The sequence below is a fragment of the Pan paniscus genome, chromosome 6, assembly GCF_029289425.2.
Source record: "Pan paniscus chromosome 6, NHGRI_mPanPan1-v2.0_pri, whole genome shotgun sequence".
Classification (NCBI taxonomy): Eukaryota; Metazoa; Chordata; class Mammalia; order Primates; family Hominidae; genus Pan; species Pan paniscus.
In genome coordinates this window covers 193,645,669-193,666,665 of record NC_073255.2, presented here as the reverse complement: position 1 = coordinate 193,666,665, position 20,997 = coordinate 193,645,669, and the positions used below count along the sequence as shown (strand labels likewise).

General features: G+C 39.9%; 1 protein-coding gene across 1 annotated transcript in view; it reads right to left on the bottom strand.

Annotated features, from left to right (window-relative positions):
* Positions 1 to 20,997, bottom strand: part of UBE3C (ubiquitin protein ligase E3C) — a 131,628-nt gene that overhangs the window by 47,676 nt on the left and 62,955 nt on the right. The window contains exons 11-15 of the mRNA XM_034965364.3: positions 20,499 to 20,585; positions 14,748 to 14,905; positions 14,367 to 14,599; positions 5,361 to 5,465; positions 1,552 to 1,639 (exon numbers count right to left, since the gene is read on the bottom strand). Of these exons, the coding sequence (XP_034821255.1) occupies positions 1,552 to 1,639; positions 5,361 to 5,465; positions 14,367 to 14,599; positions 14,748 to 14,905; positions 20,499 to 20,585 (671 nt within the window). The remainder of the gene's footprint in view (positions 1 to 1,551; positions 1,640 to 5,360; positions 5,466 to 14,366; positions 14,600 to 14,747; positions 14,906 to 20,498; positions 20,586 to 20,997) is intronic.

Here is a 20,997-nt window from a genome sequence, read left to right as displayed (position 1 = left end):
ATCAAAATTTAAAACTTCTCCTCCTTGAAAGACACTGCTAAGAAAAGAAAAAAGACAAGCCACAGATTGGGACAAAATATTTGCAAATCACATATCTGATAAACTATATCCAGAATAGCTTTATAACTCTGAAAATTCAATAACTAAAAAACATGTTCACAGGCAGTGTGCAGTGGCTCACACCTGTAATCGTAGTACTTTGGGAGGCCAAGGTGGGAAGATCCCTTGAGCCCAGGAGTTAAAGGCCAGCCTGGGCAACATATGGAGATTCCATCTCTACAAAAAAATTAAAAAATTGGCCAGGTGTGGTGGCACATGCCTGTGGTCACAACTACTTTGGAAGCTACGGCAGGAAGATCGCTGAAGCCCAAGAAGTCAAGGCTGCAGTGAGCCGTGATTGCGCCTCTGCACTCCAGCCTGAGCACACAGCGAGACCCTGTCTCCAAAAAAAACAAAAAACAACCAAGAAAACAAAACAAAAAAACAAATTCATGAAAAAGATGCTGAATATCATTAGTCGGCTGGTAGACACAAATTAAAACCACAATAAGATACCATTTCCCACCTTTTATAATGGCCAATTTTTTTTTTTTTTAGACAGTCTTGTACTGTCACCCAGGCTGGAGTGCAGTGGTGTGATCTTGGCTCACTGCAACCTCCACCTCCTGGGTTCAAGCGATTCTCCTGCCTCAGCCTCCCAAGTAGCTGAGATTACAGGTGCCCGCCACTACGCTCAGCTAGTTTTTTGTATTTTTAGTAGAGACGGGGTTTCACTATGTTGGTCAGGCTGGTCTTGAACTCCTGACCTCCTGATCCGCCCACCTCGGCCTCCTAAAGTGCTGGGGATTACAGGCGTGAGCCACCACGCCTGGCCCATAGAATTTTTTTTTTAAATGACAACTGTAAGTGCTGGTGAGGACTGGGAACAACAGAGGCTCTCATTCATTGCTGGTCTGAATGTAAAGCCGTGCAGCCACCCTGGAACACAGTTCTGCAGCTTCTCATCAAGTTAAACATAAACTTGCCAAATGTCTCAGGATTCTTACTCCCAGTGAAACTTACTCCATGTCAAAACAAAATGTATGTTCACAGAAAAACCTGTACATAGATGTTTATAGCAGCTGTACTCGTATTCCCAGAGACTGAAAAAATAACCAAATGTCTTTCAAGCAATGAATGGATTCACAAACTGTGGTGCATCCCCACACTGGAATACTGCTGAGCAACAGAGGGAACAATCAACCCACACAGCACCCTCAAATGCAGCGTGCTGACCAAAAGGAGCCAGGAGCAGACTACACAGCATGGTTCCTTTTGGAGGCCTTTTGCAAAAGGCAAAGTGACAGGACAAAACAGAAATGGGTGGCTGCTGAAGAGGTGGCCGCAATGGAGCTAGAGGCAATTTTGTGGGTGATGAAACTTTTCTACATGGTAGCTCCTGCTGGGAGTGACATGGTAAGTTTATGAAAAATAACAGATCTGTAGATTAAAGGAGTGAATTTGACAGCGTGTAATTCATACCTCAGTAACCCTGTGTCCTAGAGAACTCACCGTCCAGGGTGGACTGCAGCGGGCCTATCCTCCCCATCCGCCGGAACCTCCACACATGTCTGGATGCTGGCACATAGAGCTGAGTGACCTGTCGGGGGCAATCCTGGTTCAGAACTCCCCTGTGCTCTAGCACACACTTTGACCTGATCACACTTGAACAGAATTGGTGCTGGACATTTCTCTACCGTGGGCTGGGCCCTCTCTCTGACCTCATACCTTCATGTCCCCTTTTGCTTTACCTTTTCAGGTCCTCTCTCATGCTAGCTGTCCTTTCATACTTTTATAGTTAACTATGTTTTCTAATACGCCCCAAAGAAATCTCTAATTGTTTTATTTGATGATGCATAATATCTAAACATAGTAAAATAATATAATTGCTTTATGAAGCAAAATAGATCACTTTAAAAATTAAGTTATTATTATCAAAGATTCACTTTCTAGTTTTTTTTTCAATTTGGTTGAGGCAGTATTCAAATAAAACAGACACAGTATATTTTCTCAAGTTATTTTTCATCTGTCAGTTCCTCTCATCCCTTATTTTTGGTCCTTACAATTTTTTATTTTTTGATACAGGGTCTCACTCTGTCACCCAGTCTGGAATGCAGTGGTGCGACCTCAGCCCACTGCGACCTCCACCTTCTGGTTTCAAGCGATCCTCCCACCTCAGCCTCCTGAGTAGCTGGGACTACAGGTGTATACCATCACGCCTGGTTAATTTTTGTACTTTTTGTAGAGATGGGGTTTTGCTATCTTGCCCAGACTGGTCTTGAACTCCTGAGCTTAAGCAAGCCACCTGCCTCAGCATCCCAAAGTGCCCGGGTCACAGGCGTGAGCCACCACACCCGGCTGGCCCTTGCAATTTTTTTTTTTTTTTTTTTAGATGGAGTCTCATTCACTCTGTTACCCAGGATAAAGTGCAGTGGCCTGATCTTGGCTCACTGCAACCTCTGCCTCCCAGGTTCAAGGGATTCTCCTGCCTCAGCCTCCCAAGTAGCTGGGATTACAGGCACATGCCACTATGCCTGGCTAACTTTTGTATTTTTAGCAGAGATGGGGTTTCACCATGTTGGCCAGGGTGGTCTCGAACTGACCTCAGGTGATCCGCATACTTCGGTCTCCCAAAGTGCTGGGATTACAGGTGTGAGCCACCGTGCCCAGCCACCCTTGCAATTTTTAATGAAGAAACTTTCATCCTGTAAAATTTCCCATAATCTAGATTTTGCTAATTGCACCCTCATGGTGTTGTTAAAGATGTACTTCTAACCCTATGTTTCCTGTAATTTTGTAGTTAGATGTAGAGGTTCCACCACATTTAGATTTAACGTTCTGGCGAGAACGTTTCCTAGGTGGTGTGGGATGCTCGATCACTGAGAGGCCCCATCTCTGCTTTTCACTGCAGAGGTGAAACCTACTTCAAGTGTGGGTGTGTGCACCGTACTACCAGCTGGTGATGAGATAAGGGACTTGTGCCAAAATATAAATCAATTAAATCACTAAGCACACTGCTGGGTTCAGCTGACATTTTCCCATCGCACAACTTTCTGGAGTAAGGAAGAGGTGCAGCTATTTGCATTCTGGGACCAGACCCTCCTCTCCTGGGAGGCCAACACACCATCTCAGACCAGCAGACCCTAGACATGCGCTGCACCTGGAGTGGCACCGCCCTGGTCATCTCCTTCACCAGAGCCTGCAACAGGCTGATTCTAGTTTGCAAAAATCCTTTTCATGTAGTATTGGCTGGAATACTTCTATGCAAAAGATCACACACTATCTGTTTTGTCTGAGGTACAGTTTATTAATGAAAGGTGGGTTAAATGCTTGAGTACTTCTTTTTTTCAAAACAGTATTCAAAATAATGAGATGGTTCCTTTGCATCCTACAAATATGATGACGAAGAGTTTTGTTAGCACCCTCGCGAACTCAGAGTTAGCTGCTTTCATGAATGCTTCAAGTTTCTGCCCATGACCAGCTAGAGATAGGCTCCTAACCCTGTCTCCCAGCCCCAGCCACCCTGCAATAGCTTCCTTGCTCTCCAGCATGACAGAACACTCCACACCCATCTTGTAGGGTGTCTTCCCCAGACCTAGAACCAAGCACCCTGCCAGGACTCCTTCTTTTGCTGTGAAACGACCCCGGCCTGGGCCCCAGAACTGTTCACTGCTGGGGGATCTGCCACCATTGCTCTACCTTGTCAGTGGGCAGAGTTAGAAGCAACAGGCTTAACTCACAAATATCTTATGAGGACATAGTCATGCTTATAAAATTGTTCTGAAACACTCCTGTTTTCTCTCCTCAAATATTTCTGTGACATGGTTTCTTTTTTTTTTTTATTTTTTGAGACGGAATCTTGCTCTGTCGCCCAGGCTGGAGTGCAGTGGCGTGATCTCGGCTTACTGCAACCTCCGCATCCCAGGTTCAAGCGATTCTCCTGCCTCAGCCTCAGTCCCAAGTAGCTGGGACTACAGGCGCACACCACCGTGCCTGGCTAATTTTTTTATTTTAGTAGAGACTGGGTTTGACCATGTTGCCCAGGCTGGTCGCAAACTCCTAAGCTCAGGCAATCCACTTGCCTTGGTCTCCCAAAGTGCTGGGATTACAGGCATGAGCCACCGCGCCCGGCCGACATGGTTTCTTTTATACCCTCCACCACTCCATCTCCTACTCCCAAGATTCTGAAATGAATCCAGTTATGACTTTTTCTCAAGAACTGAAAATACCTTATGTCCCTCTGTTAACATCACTTATATTTTTTGTTTTTTCTGGAGACAGAATCTCGCTCTGTCACCCAGGCTGCAGTGCAGTGGCACGATCTTGGCTCACTGCAACCTCCGCCTCCAGGGCACAAGTGATTCTCATACCTTAGCCTCCTGAGTAGCTGGGACTACAGGGGGACACTTACCATGCCCGGCTAATATTTGTATTTTCTTTCATTTTTCTTTCTTTTTTTGAGACGGAGTTTCGCTCTTATCACCCAGGCTGGAGTGCAATGGCACAGTCTCAGCTCACTGCAACCTCTGTCTCCCAGGTTCAAGTGATTCTCCTGCCTTAGCCTCCCGAGTAGCTGGGATTACAGGCGTCTGCCACCACGCCCGGCTGATTTTTGTATTTTCAATAGAGATACAGGGTTTCGCCATGTTGGCCAGGCTGGTCTCGAACTCCTGGCTTTAAGTGATCTGCCCGTCGGCTTCCCCAAGTGCTGGGATTACAGGCGTGAGCCACCGTGCCTGGCCACTTAAATTTTTTACTAACGTATCATACTACTGAATCTGCTTTAGATGTAGGTATTAGTAATATTCAAATTTGTCTCTGTTCTTTTAGAAAATCAAGGATAAAGGACTGGTGTAGTGGCTCACGTCTGTAATCCCAGCACTTTGGGAGGCCAAGGTAGGAAGATCACTTCAGGCTGGGAGTTTGAGACCACCACGGGCAAACATAGCAAGATTCCGTTTCAAAAAAAACCACAAAAATTAGGTATAAGATCTATCTCTTTTAAATACTAGACATATATTAATACTAATAAAAGCAAAATATTTTCCAACCTCACAAAGAATCATTAAGGCTTTAATATAATCTCAGGTTAAAAAGGAAAATTGAGGATTAATAACTCAGAATATCATTTTAAGTCAATGATACTGCTATATGTTCCATTAAGAAGTTGGCGTAAGAGTTAGTAATAAGGTTTATCATTACTATTTAGTCATATGAGTCATAAAATAAATAATTTTAAAGTGCTTAATTCTTCTCTCCAGAAAGACACAAGCTGAATGTATTTTTTAATGATAAATATTAAAAAGATCTTTCAATAACACCTTATCTGCTTTAATATCTTCTTGTTCTGACAGCCAGTGGTTTGGAGGACAAAAATTTCTCCTCGTGTCTCTGGACTTCAACATTTTCACTAGATTGGTGATAACCTGAAAAGAAAGAACACATCCGCGTCACACACGTGAGCTCGGCAGCACAATGCACAGTGAGCAATACATTCACTCAAGGAGGAGCACACAGCGGTGGTGCAGGAACCCACGTCGAGCCGGACACCAAACCCGCCCACAGAAAAGGGCCTCTTTTTGCCATCACAATAATGTATACAAAGCAGTTATCTGCCAACAAATATGTGCAGAACAACAAACACATGTACATGATAATTTTTTAAGTTACAACAGAGGTGGTGATTAAGCTTTGAAACACAAATTTGGTGGGAGCTACATGGTAAGAACCCATGAACACAAAGAAGGAAAGAACAGACACTGGGATCTTCTTGAAGGGAGAGGGTGGGAGGAGGGAGAGGGCAGAAAAGATGACTACTGGGGACCGAGCTTAATACCTGAGTGATCTAATGATGTGTACAACAAACTCCGATGACATGTTTATCTATGTAACAAAACTTCACATGTACCCCCAAACCTAAAATATTAAAAAAAAAAAACACCCACGAATTTGGAAATGTCTTAGCTCATCTGAGTTCTAATGAAAGATACCTCTAAGTGGTGCAATTTTGTAAAACTTTTTCCTGAAAGAGCATTTCTGAGTTTTCTGAGAAATAATGTACTAACGGCACTAGGGGAAAAAAGCAGCACCCCAGATATCACTGTCACATCTCCCAAAGAGAAAACAATTGCAGCACTTGCCTCACGTAAGCAAATGAAGTCAGGTCTGTGATCATAACTCCAGAAAAATCGAGTCTGATCTCCTTGATAACCTTTCCAAACAGTCTGGCCTGGACACACTTCACTATGTCATCACAGCTTAGTATTTTATTATGGTTTTAAAAGATTACAATATTCTTTCAGAACAGTTCCTCTCTGGTTGTTGTGCAGTGAGTTCCTCACAAATAGAATCCAACTAGCCACCTTGGAACCTAGCAGGTACTAAATGACTGACTTGAGATCAATAATTGTAAATTTTATAATACATGATTAAAGAGACATAATAGCATTCCTTTAAAAAGACCTGAAGTTCTCTACCGACTAGAAATGCATTTTGTAATAAACAAAGATAAACCAAAATTGTAAATCCAACATGTTAAATGTCTACAACCAGGATTGGATCATATAACTACTACTGAGCTCAAGACAGCGTTTTCTGAAAAAGTCGGCCAGGCCTGTATGCATGCTGCCTCTAATTAAAGACAATGGAAATCACCACAGAAAAAACAAAATCAGGACAATCTGATTTATAATATACCCACCGGCTAGATTAGAAATAACATTTCTAATATATATCTATTATATATACTAATTTATATAATTTATATTATATATATTATACGATTTATATAATTATAAATCGTATAATATATACTATGTATCTAGTATATATAATATGTAAATTTATAATATATCTAATCTATACTGGATACATTATATTTTATAAAGATCACACAATCAATTGTTGAGATTTCCCTTTAAAATTCCATAATTTAGCATTTACATACAATGAAATACAAATGCTTATTTCATGAAATGCAAATCCAAGGCATGCAGGGATACCAGAAATTCTGTGTGCCCAAGGAAAAAGGGGAAGGGTACTTGGGTTGATATCTCAGGCCACTACAATGTGGACACCCCTTGAATGACCTACCCGTGGACAGAGAAAAAGTGTTATTCGAGCAATTTGGTCATGCAGATAAAACTGCATAGTAAAAACCCACTCAAGATCAAAGATGCACCTTTGTAAGTGGTGGGTATTTCATGCCAATTTAGAAGTGGCGATTCTCTTCTGGCATTTTAAAACCTACCACAACGCTATGGAAATACCGTCCTTCTTCAACGAGTAGAAATGTTTAGTGAAGTAATCAGGGTAAACTGGAGTCAGCTATTCCTTGACCCTTGACTCCATGGTGTTGCTCAGGGGCTCAGCTGCACACACAACATCTTACAATTAATGGTTTCTTATGCAGCCTAGGCAGCCTGGGGAGAGCCTCATTATTGGTTCTGTCTGGTTAACTGTTTGGCTGAAACAAAGTACTGTCATTGACCTAATACATTAATTCTTGAAAGTCATTCATTTTACTCTTCAAAAGCAAAGATGAAATCTCAATGAGCTACGCTAATTACATGTGCTATCCTTGTATGGGATAAATTCAGGTAGTCCACACAGAGCACACACCCTTCCAAAAGGAACAGAAGTACAATCTTTTTGTATGAAGATGATCATGTCTGGTCTTTCCATTTTTGTGACCAATTAAATTGATACTTTAAATAAATCCAGATTTAATAGTTACCATGCTGAAATTAGCCCTTTCATAATCACCCCAACCGTTAACAAAGGTCATGCTTTCTGACATATTTACATATTTAATTGCATCATCCCATGGAATCCTGGGGTCTCCATGAATTTATCATCCCCAAGGAAACTTAGCTTTATTGAGGGGGTAACTTGCTCCAGGTCAGGCAACGGAAAGATCAGGTCTGCCTAACTCCTAGATATCTATTTCTATTCAATCTCTGTTCATGAGAACATATATTTTCTACAGATTACAAACATTATCAAATTATATGAGACAATTAAGTTCTCATTTACATTCTTCTACTAAATTATTATACAATTAAATGTTAAAAAAATTTCAATATAGTGTATCCTCTTTCATATTTCCTATCCTAAATATGAAAAAAGTAATCACATGTTACCAATATAACATGCCAGTACCATGGATCCTTGGTGAATCAAAAAAAGGCGGTGGAGGGAGATGGGGAGAAAGGAGGAGGAAAGGAGAAGGTAAAAAAGTGAGTCCAGCCAAGGGAGTTATGTTAAGGATGGGATATCAAGATAAATGGCACTGTGGTAATGCATGGTTTAATAAACATCAAATAATATATTTATTTATAGCAAATAATATATTTTTAGTAGAAGTATGTCCAAAATATTGCTTTCTTTAAAGTATGTCCACAATATTGCATGGGACATAACTACATTTTTTAAAGTAATTGTGATTTATCCGTAATTCAATTTTAACTAGGTGACCTGTCTTTTTATTTGCTAAATATGGCATGACTAGTCCCGGACCAATTCCCAAAATACTTATTTAGAATATCAAATACCAAACCTTAAAATTCAACTAAGAACATTTTTCCCTCCTTCGTATCAACTATTTTTCTCCTAAGTTTTAATGAAAAATATAAACATGAAAATTTGACTGGATCCATTTTGTGATCTCGAAACACCTTAACACATTCCTTTTTTCCACATTCACTTTCAGAATCACAAACTCAACTGCTCTGCAAGTATCTAGCACCAAAAAGGGAAAGTTTGTAGAGGCAACCATGCCAAATCACATAAAGTGACTAAATGTGCTCAAAGTGAGTTATCTGCAGGGTTAGGCCTGTGGCTCTTAACCTTTGCAGCATTTTAGAATCACCTGGAGCACTAAGACAAGCCCACCACAGGCGTGCCGCCATCACTGACTCGAATTCAATTAGTCTGAGGTGGAGCCAGTCGAGTTTTCAACTGCTCCCCCAGATGACTCTGATAAGTAGTTACGACTTGAGAACCAGTGTGGTAAGTTATATGAAGTAAGATAGCAAACACTGGAACAACTAGCTGTATCTAGCTGAATATACACAATTTTAGTGGATTTTAAGTTCTGAAATACAATAGCATTATGTCCATCTGATGTGTTAACTCTTGTCCCTCCTCTCATGTTCTTCCACGCCAGATCAAAACGTTACATTAAATAAATGCAGAAACTAATACATTATTCAAGTACTAATAAATTTATTCAGAAATGCACACACTGCCGGGCGCAGTGGCTCACACCTGTAATCCTAGCATTTTGGGAGGCCGAGGCAGGCAGATCACTCGAGCCTAGGAGTTCAAGACCAGCCTGGGTAACATGGCGAAACCCCATCTCTACAAAAAATACAAAAATTAGCCGGGTGTGGTGGCACATGCCTGTAGTCCCAGCTACTCAGGAGGCCGAGGTGAAAGAATCACTTGAGCCTGGAGGGTGGAGGTTGCAGTGAGATCGAGCCACTGTACTCCAGCCTGGGCAACAGAACGAAACCCTGTCTCAAAAAAAAAAAAAAAACCCCACAAGGGTACACAACAGTTACACATGCTCTATTATGTGCCATTTAAATGAAAAATAGGTGGTGCTGTAAGCAGGTTTCCCTTAACCCCAATATTAAAAAGATCAAGTAGATAACTGCTTAGAAACATACCAACTCATTATAAAAATCACACTTGACAACTGTTCAAGGTAAACATTGTAAATTAACAGGCACTGTTTTCACAAGATCGCTATGTTTGAGAGTTCATGGCAATGATGATCATAAGAAAATCTTGCTTAACTGACCTTGGGGAAATATTCTTACGCACTAGCTATATTATCACAAATGTATATATAAATTAGATGACAAGGCTATTAATCTTAAATTGTGACATTTCTGTATGGAGATGACGGATATTTAGATATAGTATTGCAACCAAAAAATTAAGTACATATAGTCCAAGTTTTGAAGGACAACTAAAAGACTAAATTGCATCATAACATAAAATAAAAGTATCTTTTTTATCTTAAATGTGATATGTAAAATCTGGTAACTAAAACCAAACAACGGAGTTAATTTTTTTTTTCTTTCTAGAGTAGATCTAGTCCTGAAACCAGATGAGTTAGTTTTTTAAAAAGCAAAATACAAAGCATACTTAGCATACAATTTCCAGGTTCTGAAGTGCAGTAAATGTGTAATGTGGGAAATACATCAAATGAGAATGGATTTTTACAATTTGACTTCATAAGAAGAATATATAAAAGTAACATGTCAGAAAAAGCTCTAAGAACATGACCTCGTTGGAAAACAACCATTCTCCTCAAGTGAGTCAAGTGCCAGACGACGCAGCAGCTGGTGCTTCTCTCCTGTGTGCTTCCACAGGACCGGCCTCTGCGGTTTGCTGTTTCCCACTGTCATTAGCTGAATGCATGTCTCCTTCACTACGTGGTGATACTGCAGGAACAGGCACCCTGTGTGAATTCATTTATGATCCCTTAGCATAGAGCTGTGTCACTATGGGTGGGATGAATACTGTGAGTGTTCAAATAACTGAGAATAAAACACTCTAACCTATGAAAGTCATGAAGTATCTGGTATGCACTGCTGCTGTCAAGGGTTAACCAAATTTTATATAGCCCTTAGTTACCACTTGTTAACCCATTTATGCCTAGTGTTCCATTACCGGAACGCTAAGCTTGTGGGATTTATATTCTACTGCTCAAGGTCATTGCCAAGGCCTGATTTTTCACACAAAAAATTTGCAACCTCTGGCATAAACGGGTTAAAAACTGGAGTATTTTGAAAAACAGTATTCTTCAGCACATATTTAAAACACTATAAAATTACTGCATATAGTATCCACTTTAGTAGTCAAAAAACAAAAACAAAATCAATCAAAATCTTCAATAACAGAAAAGGATATGGCACAGCGCTACAAGCTTTGGATCTCTTGGTTGTAACATAGACAGTCAAATGGCCGCATGTTAGGATTATATTAACAGGGCACTGCTGTTGCTTTATTACTTTTTAAAAATAGCTTTTTGGAACTGAAAAAATACAACTTAACCACTAAGGAAGTAAAAAAATCACTCACAGTATGGCGCGCTCTCTCTCTCTCTCCAGACTTATGGATAATGAGGGCATGAGAACCTTCCTCCTCATTCCCTGCCACTTCCTCCTGTTTCCCTATCACAGGAGGTAACTCCTGTTAAGTTTGGTAGATGCACACAGACATCTCAAAACAGGATTTCCTATCTCATCAAGCTAAAGTAATTATAGCTCTAAATTACACTTCAAGGAGTTTATAAATTTGATAAATGCATAAACTGTTTTAGCAGTGTCAAGGCAGGGCTTAGAAAGTGACCTCAATTCTTACAGTGACAAAGAAAGATGACTCTATCCACTTAAAATTCTATGCTCTGTGACCAGCCAGTAGAGCCTCTCATACAAATGACTTTGGGAGGACCATGATAGGACTGAAAAATGAAATGGTCGGTGTTGAAGGAGTCAGGTCTCATCATTTGCAATTCTGTCAAAATCAATGGAAGGCAGGAGACATGGGCAAAACGCTTTTGCGTTCTTTGGTTGATTCCACCTCGAATTCTTCAACTCACATTTGGCACAACAGTAATATGAAAAATGCTGATAAAATCTGTATTCTTTTCAGAAGGGGAATGTAGAATAGCAGCTGGTTCTACCATCATATACATGACCTCATCTGTAAAACAAATTATAGTATCTTTCTCACAGAACTATTGTATTAAATGAATATATGCAAAACTCTTAGAATACTGCCTAAAACACTGTTAACTACAGAGGTGTAAGTTCATCTTCATAATAGAGATAGTATTTTCTTAAAAGAAAAGCTAACAGCAGCTGATTACTCAAAAATTATGCAGTGATTTTTATTTTGGGGGCTCAGCTCAATAGCAGGTAACATAAAATGGTTTGGGGGACAGGTGACCAAAGAACAGAAATCCTTTAAAAAAAAGGTCTTTAAACAATTCTAAACTCAAAAGGTCTTACAACAACTTGATTTCAAACCTAAAACAATCACCACCAACAACAAAAAAAAAGTAAATTTTCACCCTCTTTTTTTTTTGGAGAGAGTCTCACCCTATCGCCCAGGCTGGAGTGCAGTGGCGCTATCTCGGCTGACTGCAACCTCTGCCTCCCGGGTTCTAGCGATTCTCCTGCCCCAGCCTCCCTAGTAGCTGGGATTACAGGCGTGCATCACACCCAGCTAATTTTTTGTATCTTTAGTAGAGATGGGGTTTCACCATGTTGGCCAGGCTGGTCTCAAACTTCTGACCTCGTGATCCACCCGCCTTGGCCTCCCAAAGTGCTGGGATTATAGGCGTGAGTCACCACACCCGGCCTTGCCCTAACTCTTAAAACTTTCAATGATTAATAAAGTGGCAGGGAGTCATTTTGAGGCATAAAAAAATTCTGTACAAACTCTTCATTTAACGCTTAACCAAAACAAAATAAGGCCAGGGTGGAAAATATCTTATATGGCATTATTAAGTTCAGAGATTTCTACATACTAAAGATAAGCCTGTCATGGAAATTATGAAACTCTCAACAGGTGCCATAAAACAGTGAAATTATCTGATATCATACACAACACCTGATATTGCACATCATGGAAAGCTTAATTAACAAAGACCCCAGGGTTTAATCAAATATTGAAAGGAAAACAAATATGCTACCGTTAACACCCACATCCAGGAAAAGCTTATGTAAGAATTATAGGTTTTAAATAGGTGAGATTGCTTATTTTTTAACATAGAAAAATTGCAAAATTGTCCATCTTTAAGAAAGGATATAGTAAAGGCTTACCATGTGACCGTCCCAGTTTACTTAGGAATACAGAAATAGGTAATTAAAATAAATTGTGCAAACATATATTACATCAATCTGCCCAAATTATAAATTCAACGATGCATTAGGACTGTATTCAGTGCAATCAAAACATTATCAGTTACGGCTGCTGCTGCTAATGCTCATGCTCCTAAGAGAAATGTGTTGTAAAACCAGGCAGAACGGGCTGGAGAGAGACTCTGGTGGACTTGGAGGGTGAATACGCATTCCTTAATTAGCCCATCAGGTTAAGTGCAAGCATTAATGGGCCCTTCCTAAGTCTAGCTTGACATCTTTCTCCAAACATGGCCAAGAAGAAAGTTCCATTAGCAATATTAATACAAGCTTAGTTGATCATTTTCATTCAATTAACTTCTTTCAATTAAATAGATAGCTTGACAAAAGCAGTGATAAAAGACCCAAAGGGACAGCTGATGACTCGAACTGAACATTAGTGTGCGAGAGGTCGCTGGTATTAAACGGACTGTAAATCTAGCATTCAATTTGGAAAATGCATTTCTTCTGCTCTCACTCCTTTAATGAGCAATTTTAGCTGACTAGATGTGTTTGCTGCAGAAATTTCATGGGAAGTCAAGCACCCTTTTCCTTTTCTTTTTTTCCATCCCAACAGTTACATTCTCACTGGTGGTGGTTTCCTGCCAACATTCCAGCCACAGTAACTCAAAACTTCACTTTCTGGTTAAGAATGAAGATATGTTAAAATAATTTATATACAACTAGTATTAAAAAATTAATGACCTACTTTACGTTGTTAATCAATTTTTGAAAGGTTTGAAAAAACAATAAAATCTAAGAAATATTTAGTGAAAAATAAAAACATTTTTAAAACTGTATTTATATTTCATCGTGTCACAGTTAAGTAGTTAGGGCCACATAGAAAAGATGCATGTAACAAGGTTTAAAAACATGGTTTTAAGTGACGCAAATGTAAATTAAAATGAAAGTAATTTTAGTTAATTAAATTACCTTAATTAATCAAAAGTACTAAAATTACTTTTCTTAATTAAAAAGTTATATAGGCCAGCTGCAGTGGCTCACGCCTATAATCCCAGCACTATGGGAGGCAGAAGCAGGAGGAATCCATGAGGCCAGGAATTTGAGACCAGCCTGGGTAACACAGTGAGACTCTGTCTCTACAAAAAAACTAATAAATTAGCTGGGTGTGGTGGCATGTGCCAGTAGCCCCAGCTACTCAGGAGGCTGAGGTGAGAGGATTGCTTGATCCCAGGAGTTCAAGGCTGCAGTGGAGTATGATGGTGTCATTGCACTCCAGCCTGGGAGACACATCAAGTCCATGTATAAAAAAAAAAAAAAAAAAAAAAAGTCTTGCAAATTAAAACATGTCTGAAACAAACCTGCATTTTTATTCCTCTGCAACGAGTCAAGAAAAAAATTTGTATATTTTTCAATGTCAGTAAACAAAAAAATACATATACTCTATACCTTAAATAACTGAATCCATCTTTTCTGTTCCATCTGTATGCATTGTTGCATTTCAGAGCTAGTAGTAACTCCAATACTCTGAAATGCTGTAATATATTCTTCTCGAACTTCTGGCTTGGTTTCTGGATAAGCCAACTTGATGATCCCCAGGCATGCATCTCGAAGGCATCGAGACAACATTATCAGCTCTTCTAAAGTAAAAGGCATCATTGATGATTGTCTTTGACCTACAACTAAAAAACATAATCCAGTTTTCTATTGTTTCTTTTTTCCATCTTTTAACACACACTGAAAGACTTAAAAAGCTTAAAACTTTTCTACTGTCTATGAAAACTGATGGGCCAAGTGGCCAGCAGCAAACTGGTTTCTCAAAATCCTTACCTTCTATGGGATCACCGAAGAATTCATTATCATGTATGGAAATTAGTGAATGACTAAACAAGGAGCTAAAAAGGTAAAAGAGTGGGATGATTCGACTAGAATCTTCAAAAGACATAGGAGAACCCCTGGATATCACCTGAAGCAACGGTACCATAGACCTTGAATTAAAGAAGAAAAAAACCAGTCACTTTAAAATTAGTCTTAGTTTGGGAACTAATTAAAACATAACATCAAACAAATATAATCAGGGAAAGTAACATTTGCATTAGGAATTAAACTATTTAAAGGCAAGGTAAAGTCACCATGGCAATGCAGGTTAATAAACAGCATAGATTAATACAAAAAATAGCATACCAACCCATTAATCTTCACTAAGGTTTCTGCTACCTGTATCAACTAGATAATGAAGTTACTAAGAGTAAGCCAGTCGTTCCCAGGCTAAGGCCCCAAGAAGAGCTCTAATAAGGCCACTATTCGAGACACACATGTACTTTACTCTTATGAGGAAACCATCCCCCTTCCCTTCTACTCAACATATTTAATAAAGGCAAATCATTCTGGTCGCAGGAAAAATTTATCCAGCGACTTAACTTTTGGTAACGTTGAAAGCTATTCAATATTGAAGCCAAACTGGAACCTCAAGAAACAAAGTTTCCAGTTCTCTATGGTGGCCTTGCTCCCACTGTCCACTTTATTCACCAGCTCCCATCCTGCTCCTGCTTTCACAGCAGCTAAGGTGGTCTTAGCAGCCTCTTTCACCCATCAAGAGCTATGATATATTAAATTAATTAGCCAGGTGTGGTGATAGGTGCCTGTAGTCCTTCCTAGTTATGTAGGAGGCTGAGGCAGGAGAATGGCTTGAGCCCAGGAGGCAGAGGTTGCCATGAGCTGAGATTGCGCCACTGCACTCCAGCCTGGGGAACAGAGCCAGACTCTGTTTCAAAAAAAGTTTAAAATATTAAGAGAGAGAAAAAAAAAAGGCTGGGTATGGTGGCTCACGCCTGTAACCCCAGCACTTTGGGAGGCCGAGGTGGGTGGATCACAAGGTCAAGAGTTCGAGACCAGCCTGGCCAACATGGTGAAACCCCATCTCTACTAAAGATACAAAAAATGAGCTGGGTGTGGTGGCACGTGCCTGTAATCCCAGCTACTTGGGAGGCTGAGGCAGAGGAATCACTTGAACCCGAGAGGCAGAGGTTGCAGTGAGCCGAGATCGTGCCATTGCACTCCAGCCTGGGCAACAGGGCGAGATTCCGTTTCCAAAAAAAATAAATAAAAAAGAGCTACGATATATTAAATTGACTTATTTCACCTAGAACTTCTTCCTTTTCTCTCGTTTTTAAGTCTGGTTCCTTGTCTTATGGAACATTTAGCTAACAGGCTCACCTGCAAGCTCTTTCTATAAAGTCCATGGTCCCCTCTACCAAGTCAAATCAATCACAGGTTAACAGACACTGTGAGCAAGATCACTCTCTTATCTCCCCAAATATCCATTTCCACAAAACTACAGGTATATATTAGATGAGATGTAACCAGGAGTCAGGATCTACAAATCATGTATGAAAGCAAAGCAGAAGGTAAGGCCACTTGTTCTAATTAGCAGGGCCGTAAGGAGCTTGGCTGAGCCACCTGGAGCTTCTGAGTCTCCATGGTGCATGGTTCAGGGGAGGGCACTGCCATCATCAACCGCTTTGAGAACAGGAACCCATATGTGCACCTGAAACTGTGTTCCCACAGAGAAGATACACTATGTCCACATGCTACACAACCTGAGCATACATGATCCATGTTTGCAGTTGTGATACTCTGCATTTAGCACTATGCTGAACGGATTCATCAATGAATGAATGCCAGTCTTCCAAAATTTAAACGTTGTGGGACATTCAAAAAGGGACAAAGCACAATTGTCCTACCTCATTGCCAAAGCCAGGATGACACAAAGAGGTTGTTTATATGGAGGATAAAAAAAGCATGGGGCTGCCTTAACTGGACAGGGGTGGCTTCTTTCAACAGCCCTGCCTATGACAGCTGGAGCCCACTCCTGTGTCTTGATGAGCCTGCTTTCCACTGTTATCCCTGACAAGAATCCTTGTTCTTGTACTGTTATCCCTGACAAGAATCATCACCACCAACACATCATCAGTTATGCACACATATTGCAGGATGCATAAAATTCTTACATTGGGTCCAAAAAAAAAAAGGGACAGGGTAATTAACCAACAAAAACTTATTTGTCCTCTTCAAACCCCCTGTGAAACAAGCAAAAGGAATGCATCATTTTTACTTTAATGACAAAAACTGGGATTGGCAAGAAGGATACATGCCAATGCTGCCCTGCAGACAGGGCACAAACGAGACACAGGTCTCTTAGTTCTCTGCTGACCACTCTTTCTGCTATAAACACTGACTCAAATATTCCTCTGAAAACAGGTCAGTCTCAAAGACTTATGTGCAAATAAAGTCTGCAACTTACTGTAATGGAAAAGACACTGATTCACACATAACTCAGGGGAGCTAGGTGAATTACTGACCATCAGTGAGACCCGAGGCAATCCCTAACCTCTGTCTAGATCTTGAGAACAAGGGTTTTCAAACTGTGTGCCTGTGGGAACCACTCCTCCTCCTCGTCCAATGTCCCCCACCCTTGCAAAGAGCTTTTATTCTTAAGAACGGATTCTTGCTTTAACAGGTTTTCAGAATACTACTGTAGACTGTTTTGAGATTATTTATCAAACAGCCAACACCAGCACCTACTGCCCACACTGAAGACATCTGGGCAAAGCATCTCTATGTTATGTTGTAGTCAAGGGATGCCTAATGGAAAACAGTACCAGCTGGCTATGGGTTCCTTCATCTTCAAGAATAAGGAAACTAAACTGGCTGATTTCAATAGCAAGTATTGAAAATGAGGTAAATGAATAAAGATGTTATTTGCAAAATGTCTGATGTGCCAAAATTCACTATCCATCTGGAGATTGTTTAAATGTGGTCTGCTAGACTGGGGTGAAGAATAGTGCTTCTCAGTTGGCCCCCAAACCATCTGTACCTCAATCACCTGATAAGCTTGTGAGGCTGCAGTCTCCAGGGTTTCTAACCCAAGTCTTAGGGCAGGACCAGAGAAGCTGAATTTTTTTTTTTTTTTTTTTTTTTTTTTTTTTTTGAGACAAAGTTTCCCTCTTGTTACCCAGGCTGGAGTGCAATGGCGCAATCTCGTCTCAGGAGAATATGCATTTTAACACGCTCCCCTGATGATACTTCTGCCCACTAAAGCTGTAAGTCCTAGCAATGCAAGCCTTACTATGAAACTATTTTTGACTTAAATTGAGTGCCAGTTTCAGAAAATCAGTTATTTCATTTTAAACTTTATTCCCAGTAGGAAATATGAGACATATACAGATGGTGCCTGACTTACAATGGTTCAGTTTGGGATTCTGCAACTTCAAGATGGTCAAAGGTGATTCCCATTCAGTAGAAACCGTACTTCGAGTATCCATAAACCATTCTGTTTTTATGCTTTCAGTATAATATTCAATAAATTACATGGACATTCAACACTTTATTATAAAATTGGCCTAGTGTTTGATGATTTTGCCTAGCTGTAGGCTAATGCACATATTTTGAGCACGTTTTAGGTAGGCTAGGCTAAGCTGTGAGGCCTCAGTAAGCAGCCAAAGGAGACAGATTGCTTCAGCCTAGGAGTTTGAGACCAGCCTGGGCAATGTGGTGAGACCTCATCTCTATGAAAAGAGATGAAAACGTATTAATACACTGTCAGTTTCTTGAGGGACTTCATTCTAATAAATTAAACAAGTAAAAAGACATTCAAATTATCAAACTTTTAATAAGATTTGTAAAACTACCCTATCATAAAATAGTATTAATAATTTAATATAATTAACAATATCCCACTTTTCTTTCACACACCATGACTCCATTTCCTTAGCAAGAGACAAATGCCATAAACAAATAAGCAATTATCAGGCAGAACTATGACAGTGTTTCTGTTGCTAAGCTGGGGCACTTATGGGTAAACGATAATTTCCTGTCCTAATGATTCTCAATCCCCTTCTGCCCAAAACAAACCTGTCACTAATGAAAACCAAGGCTGGCGTAGTCAGAAGTGGCTGAAACGCACCAAAAAAACACAACAAAACATACTTAAAATCTTGTATTTTGGTTTGGAAATGAAAGAAAAGAATTTCTCTAGACAGTAAATCATTCTAGGAGTCTTTCATCTCTGCTTTAGCCACCCACTGTTGATGCAAGATAACTCACTTAACCTTTATGAGTTTCACCAGTCACAGCAGCAGCAGTAAAACTCCCCTTTCTTCACTTAAGATTCAATTAAAAAAATGAAAAATTTGAAGTAATAATATTGAGAAACTGACATTCCCCTTTCATTAGTATGAACTGTTTTGTCCAGATGATTTGAACACCAGTCCCATTATAAAGGGGCTGACTGTGCCTGGCTGAATAACACATGAATATCTTTTGCTCTACATATTGTATGAAAAAGCTCAAAATCCAGAAATCTCAACAAGAGTTTTCATTATGACTGCACACAGCAAGTTAGATTGCAGATGAGTGTGTTTATATTTTAGATATACCACCCCAACCCACCAAAAATTCTTTCTTCTAACTTCTTGTTCCTAAAAAGAAAACAAGACAACTTTCTACACTCTTGCCCTACAACTGAGATGTGTCTTCCCACCACCGAATGAGCTGGTTCACAGCATGGAGTCAGTAACAGTGACTGCTATTATCACTACTACCATGAGCATGACACACAGTTGCATCTTGTAAGTTTAGTCTCCAATTAACTGAATTACACACTTCATCTTTTCCGATTACAGCACAGGGGGATTGGCATAGACTTCTTTTTTTCTTTTCTTTTTTTCTTTTTTTGAGAGGAAGTCTTGCTCTCACCCAGGCTGGACTGCAGTGGCATGATCTCGACTCACTGCAACCTCCGCCTTCCAGGTTCAAGCGATTCTCCTGCCTCAGCCTCCCAAGTAGCCGGGATTACGGGCACGCGCCACCATGCCCGACTAATTTTTGTATTTTTAGTAGAGATGGGGTTTCACCATGTTGGCCAGGCTGGTTTCGAACTCCTGACCTCAGGTGATCCGCTGGCCTCGGCCTCCCAAAGTGCTGGAATTACGGGCGTGAGCCACCGCACCCGGCCGGCTTAGACTTCTGGCAGAGGAAAAATTCAACAACAGAGTACTAGGCTAAGTCAGTTTACCATGAAGGATTTTAAGTATGAAATTCCTACCTATTACATACTCAATTAAAATATGTATGTCAAAGATGATATTTTTTAAATTACATGATTCAAATAAGAAAAATCAAATTATTTCAACAAATGTTTAAAAACTTCTACACTGTTCTAATGTTTGCAGCAGTCTTTAATTTACTTCAAATCTGTATTTTCACTGTGAAAAGAAGAGTAAAGTCATATGGAGCAAAGCAATTTCCAAATGTCTGCTTTTTTAAAAACATGGCTAGGATATTTAAAGGAAACTTACCTTCAGATAAAACCATACTCTCTATAATATATACAGATAAGTAACTGTTAAGATTAGACACTGATTTTTCTTTTTGTGCAACTGAGACCATCTGGAACTTACCTTCTAATATGAAATAAGCCCAGTATAAGCAGGACTTAAAAACAGGTTCTGGCAACATTTTTGATTAGGCTGCCACTTCCTGTGCCCTTGAGCTCAATTTATAAGTCTGTATAATACATACCCTGTGATCATCCGTGTTGACATGGAAGATATTAGAAACCAAAGATGTCTCAGAAACCTGGCATTAAAGGCTAAACTGTAGAGAAGCCTAAAAAGGAATAGGAGAAAAACACAGAACAGTAAAGCAATTACTTATTCAAAACGTTTCTTAAAAAAAAAAAAAAAAGCGATACACTGAAGATCAACGTACAATTTAGCAAATCTCTGTACTAATACCACAAAAAGCTGCCTCAGACAACCAGCCATTTGATGAGACACCGAGACACGGCTCCCAAAGGTGTAAATCTGCGCTGTTACCAAGCTAGGAAAGCCCGCCCTCCCCTCCCCTGTGGCTGTGAGACCTACCCCAAAAGATAAAGATATAAGCTGTTTTCATGCACAAGTTGAACCTGCTCCCCCTCTGCTACATATCGTATTAATATATCACAATATTATAATTACTCTTGTTATTACTGCTTATACTTTTCTTTTTATTTTTTTTGAGACAGGGTCTTGCTCTG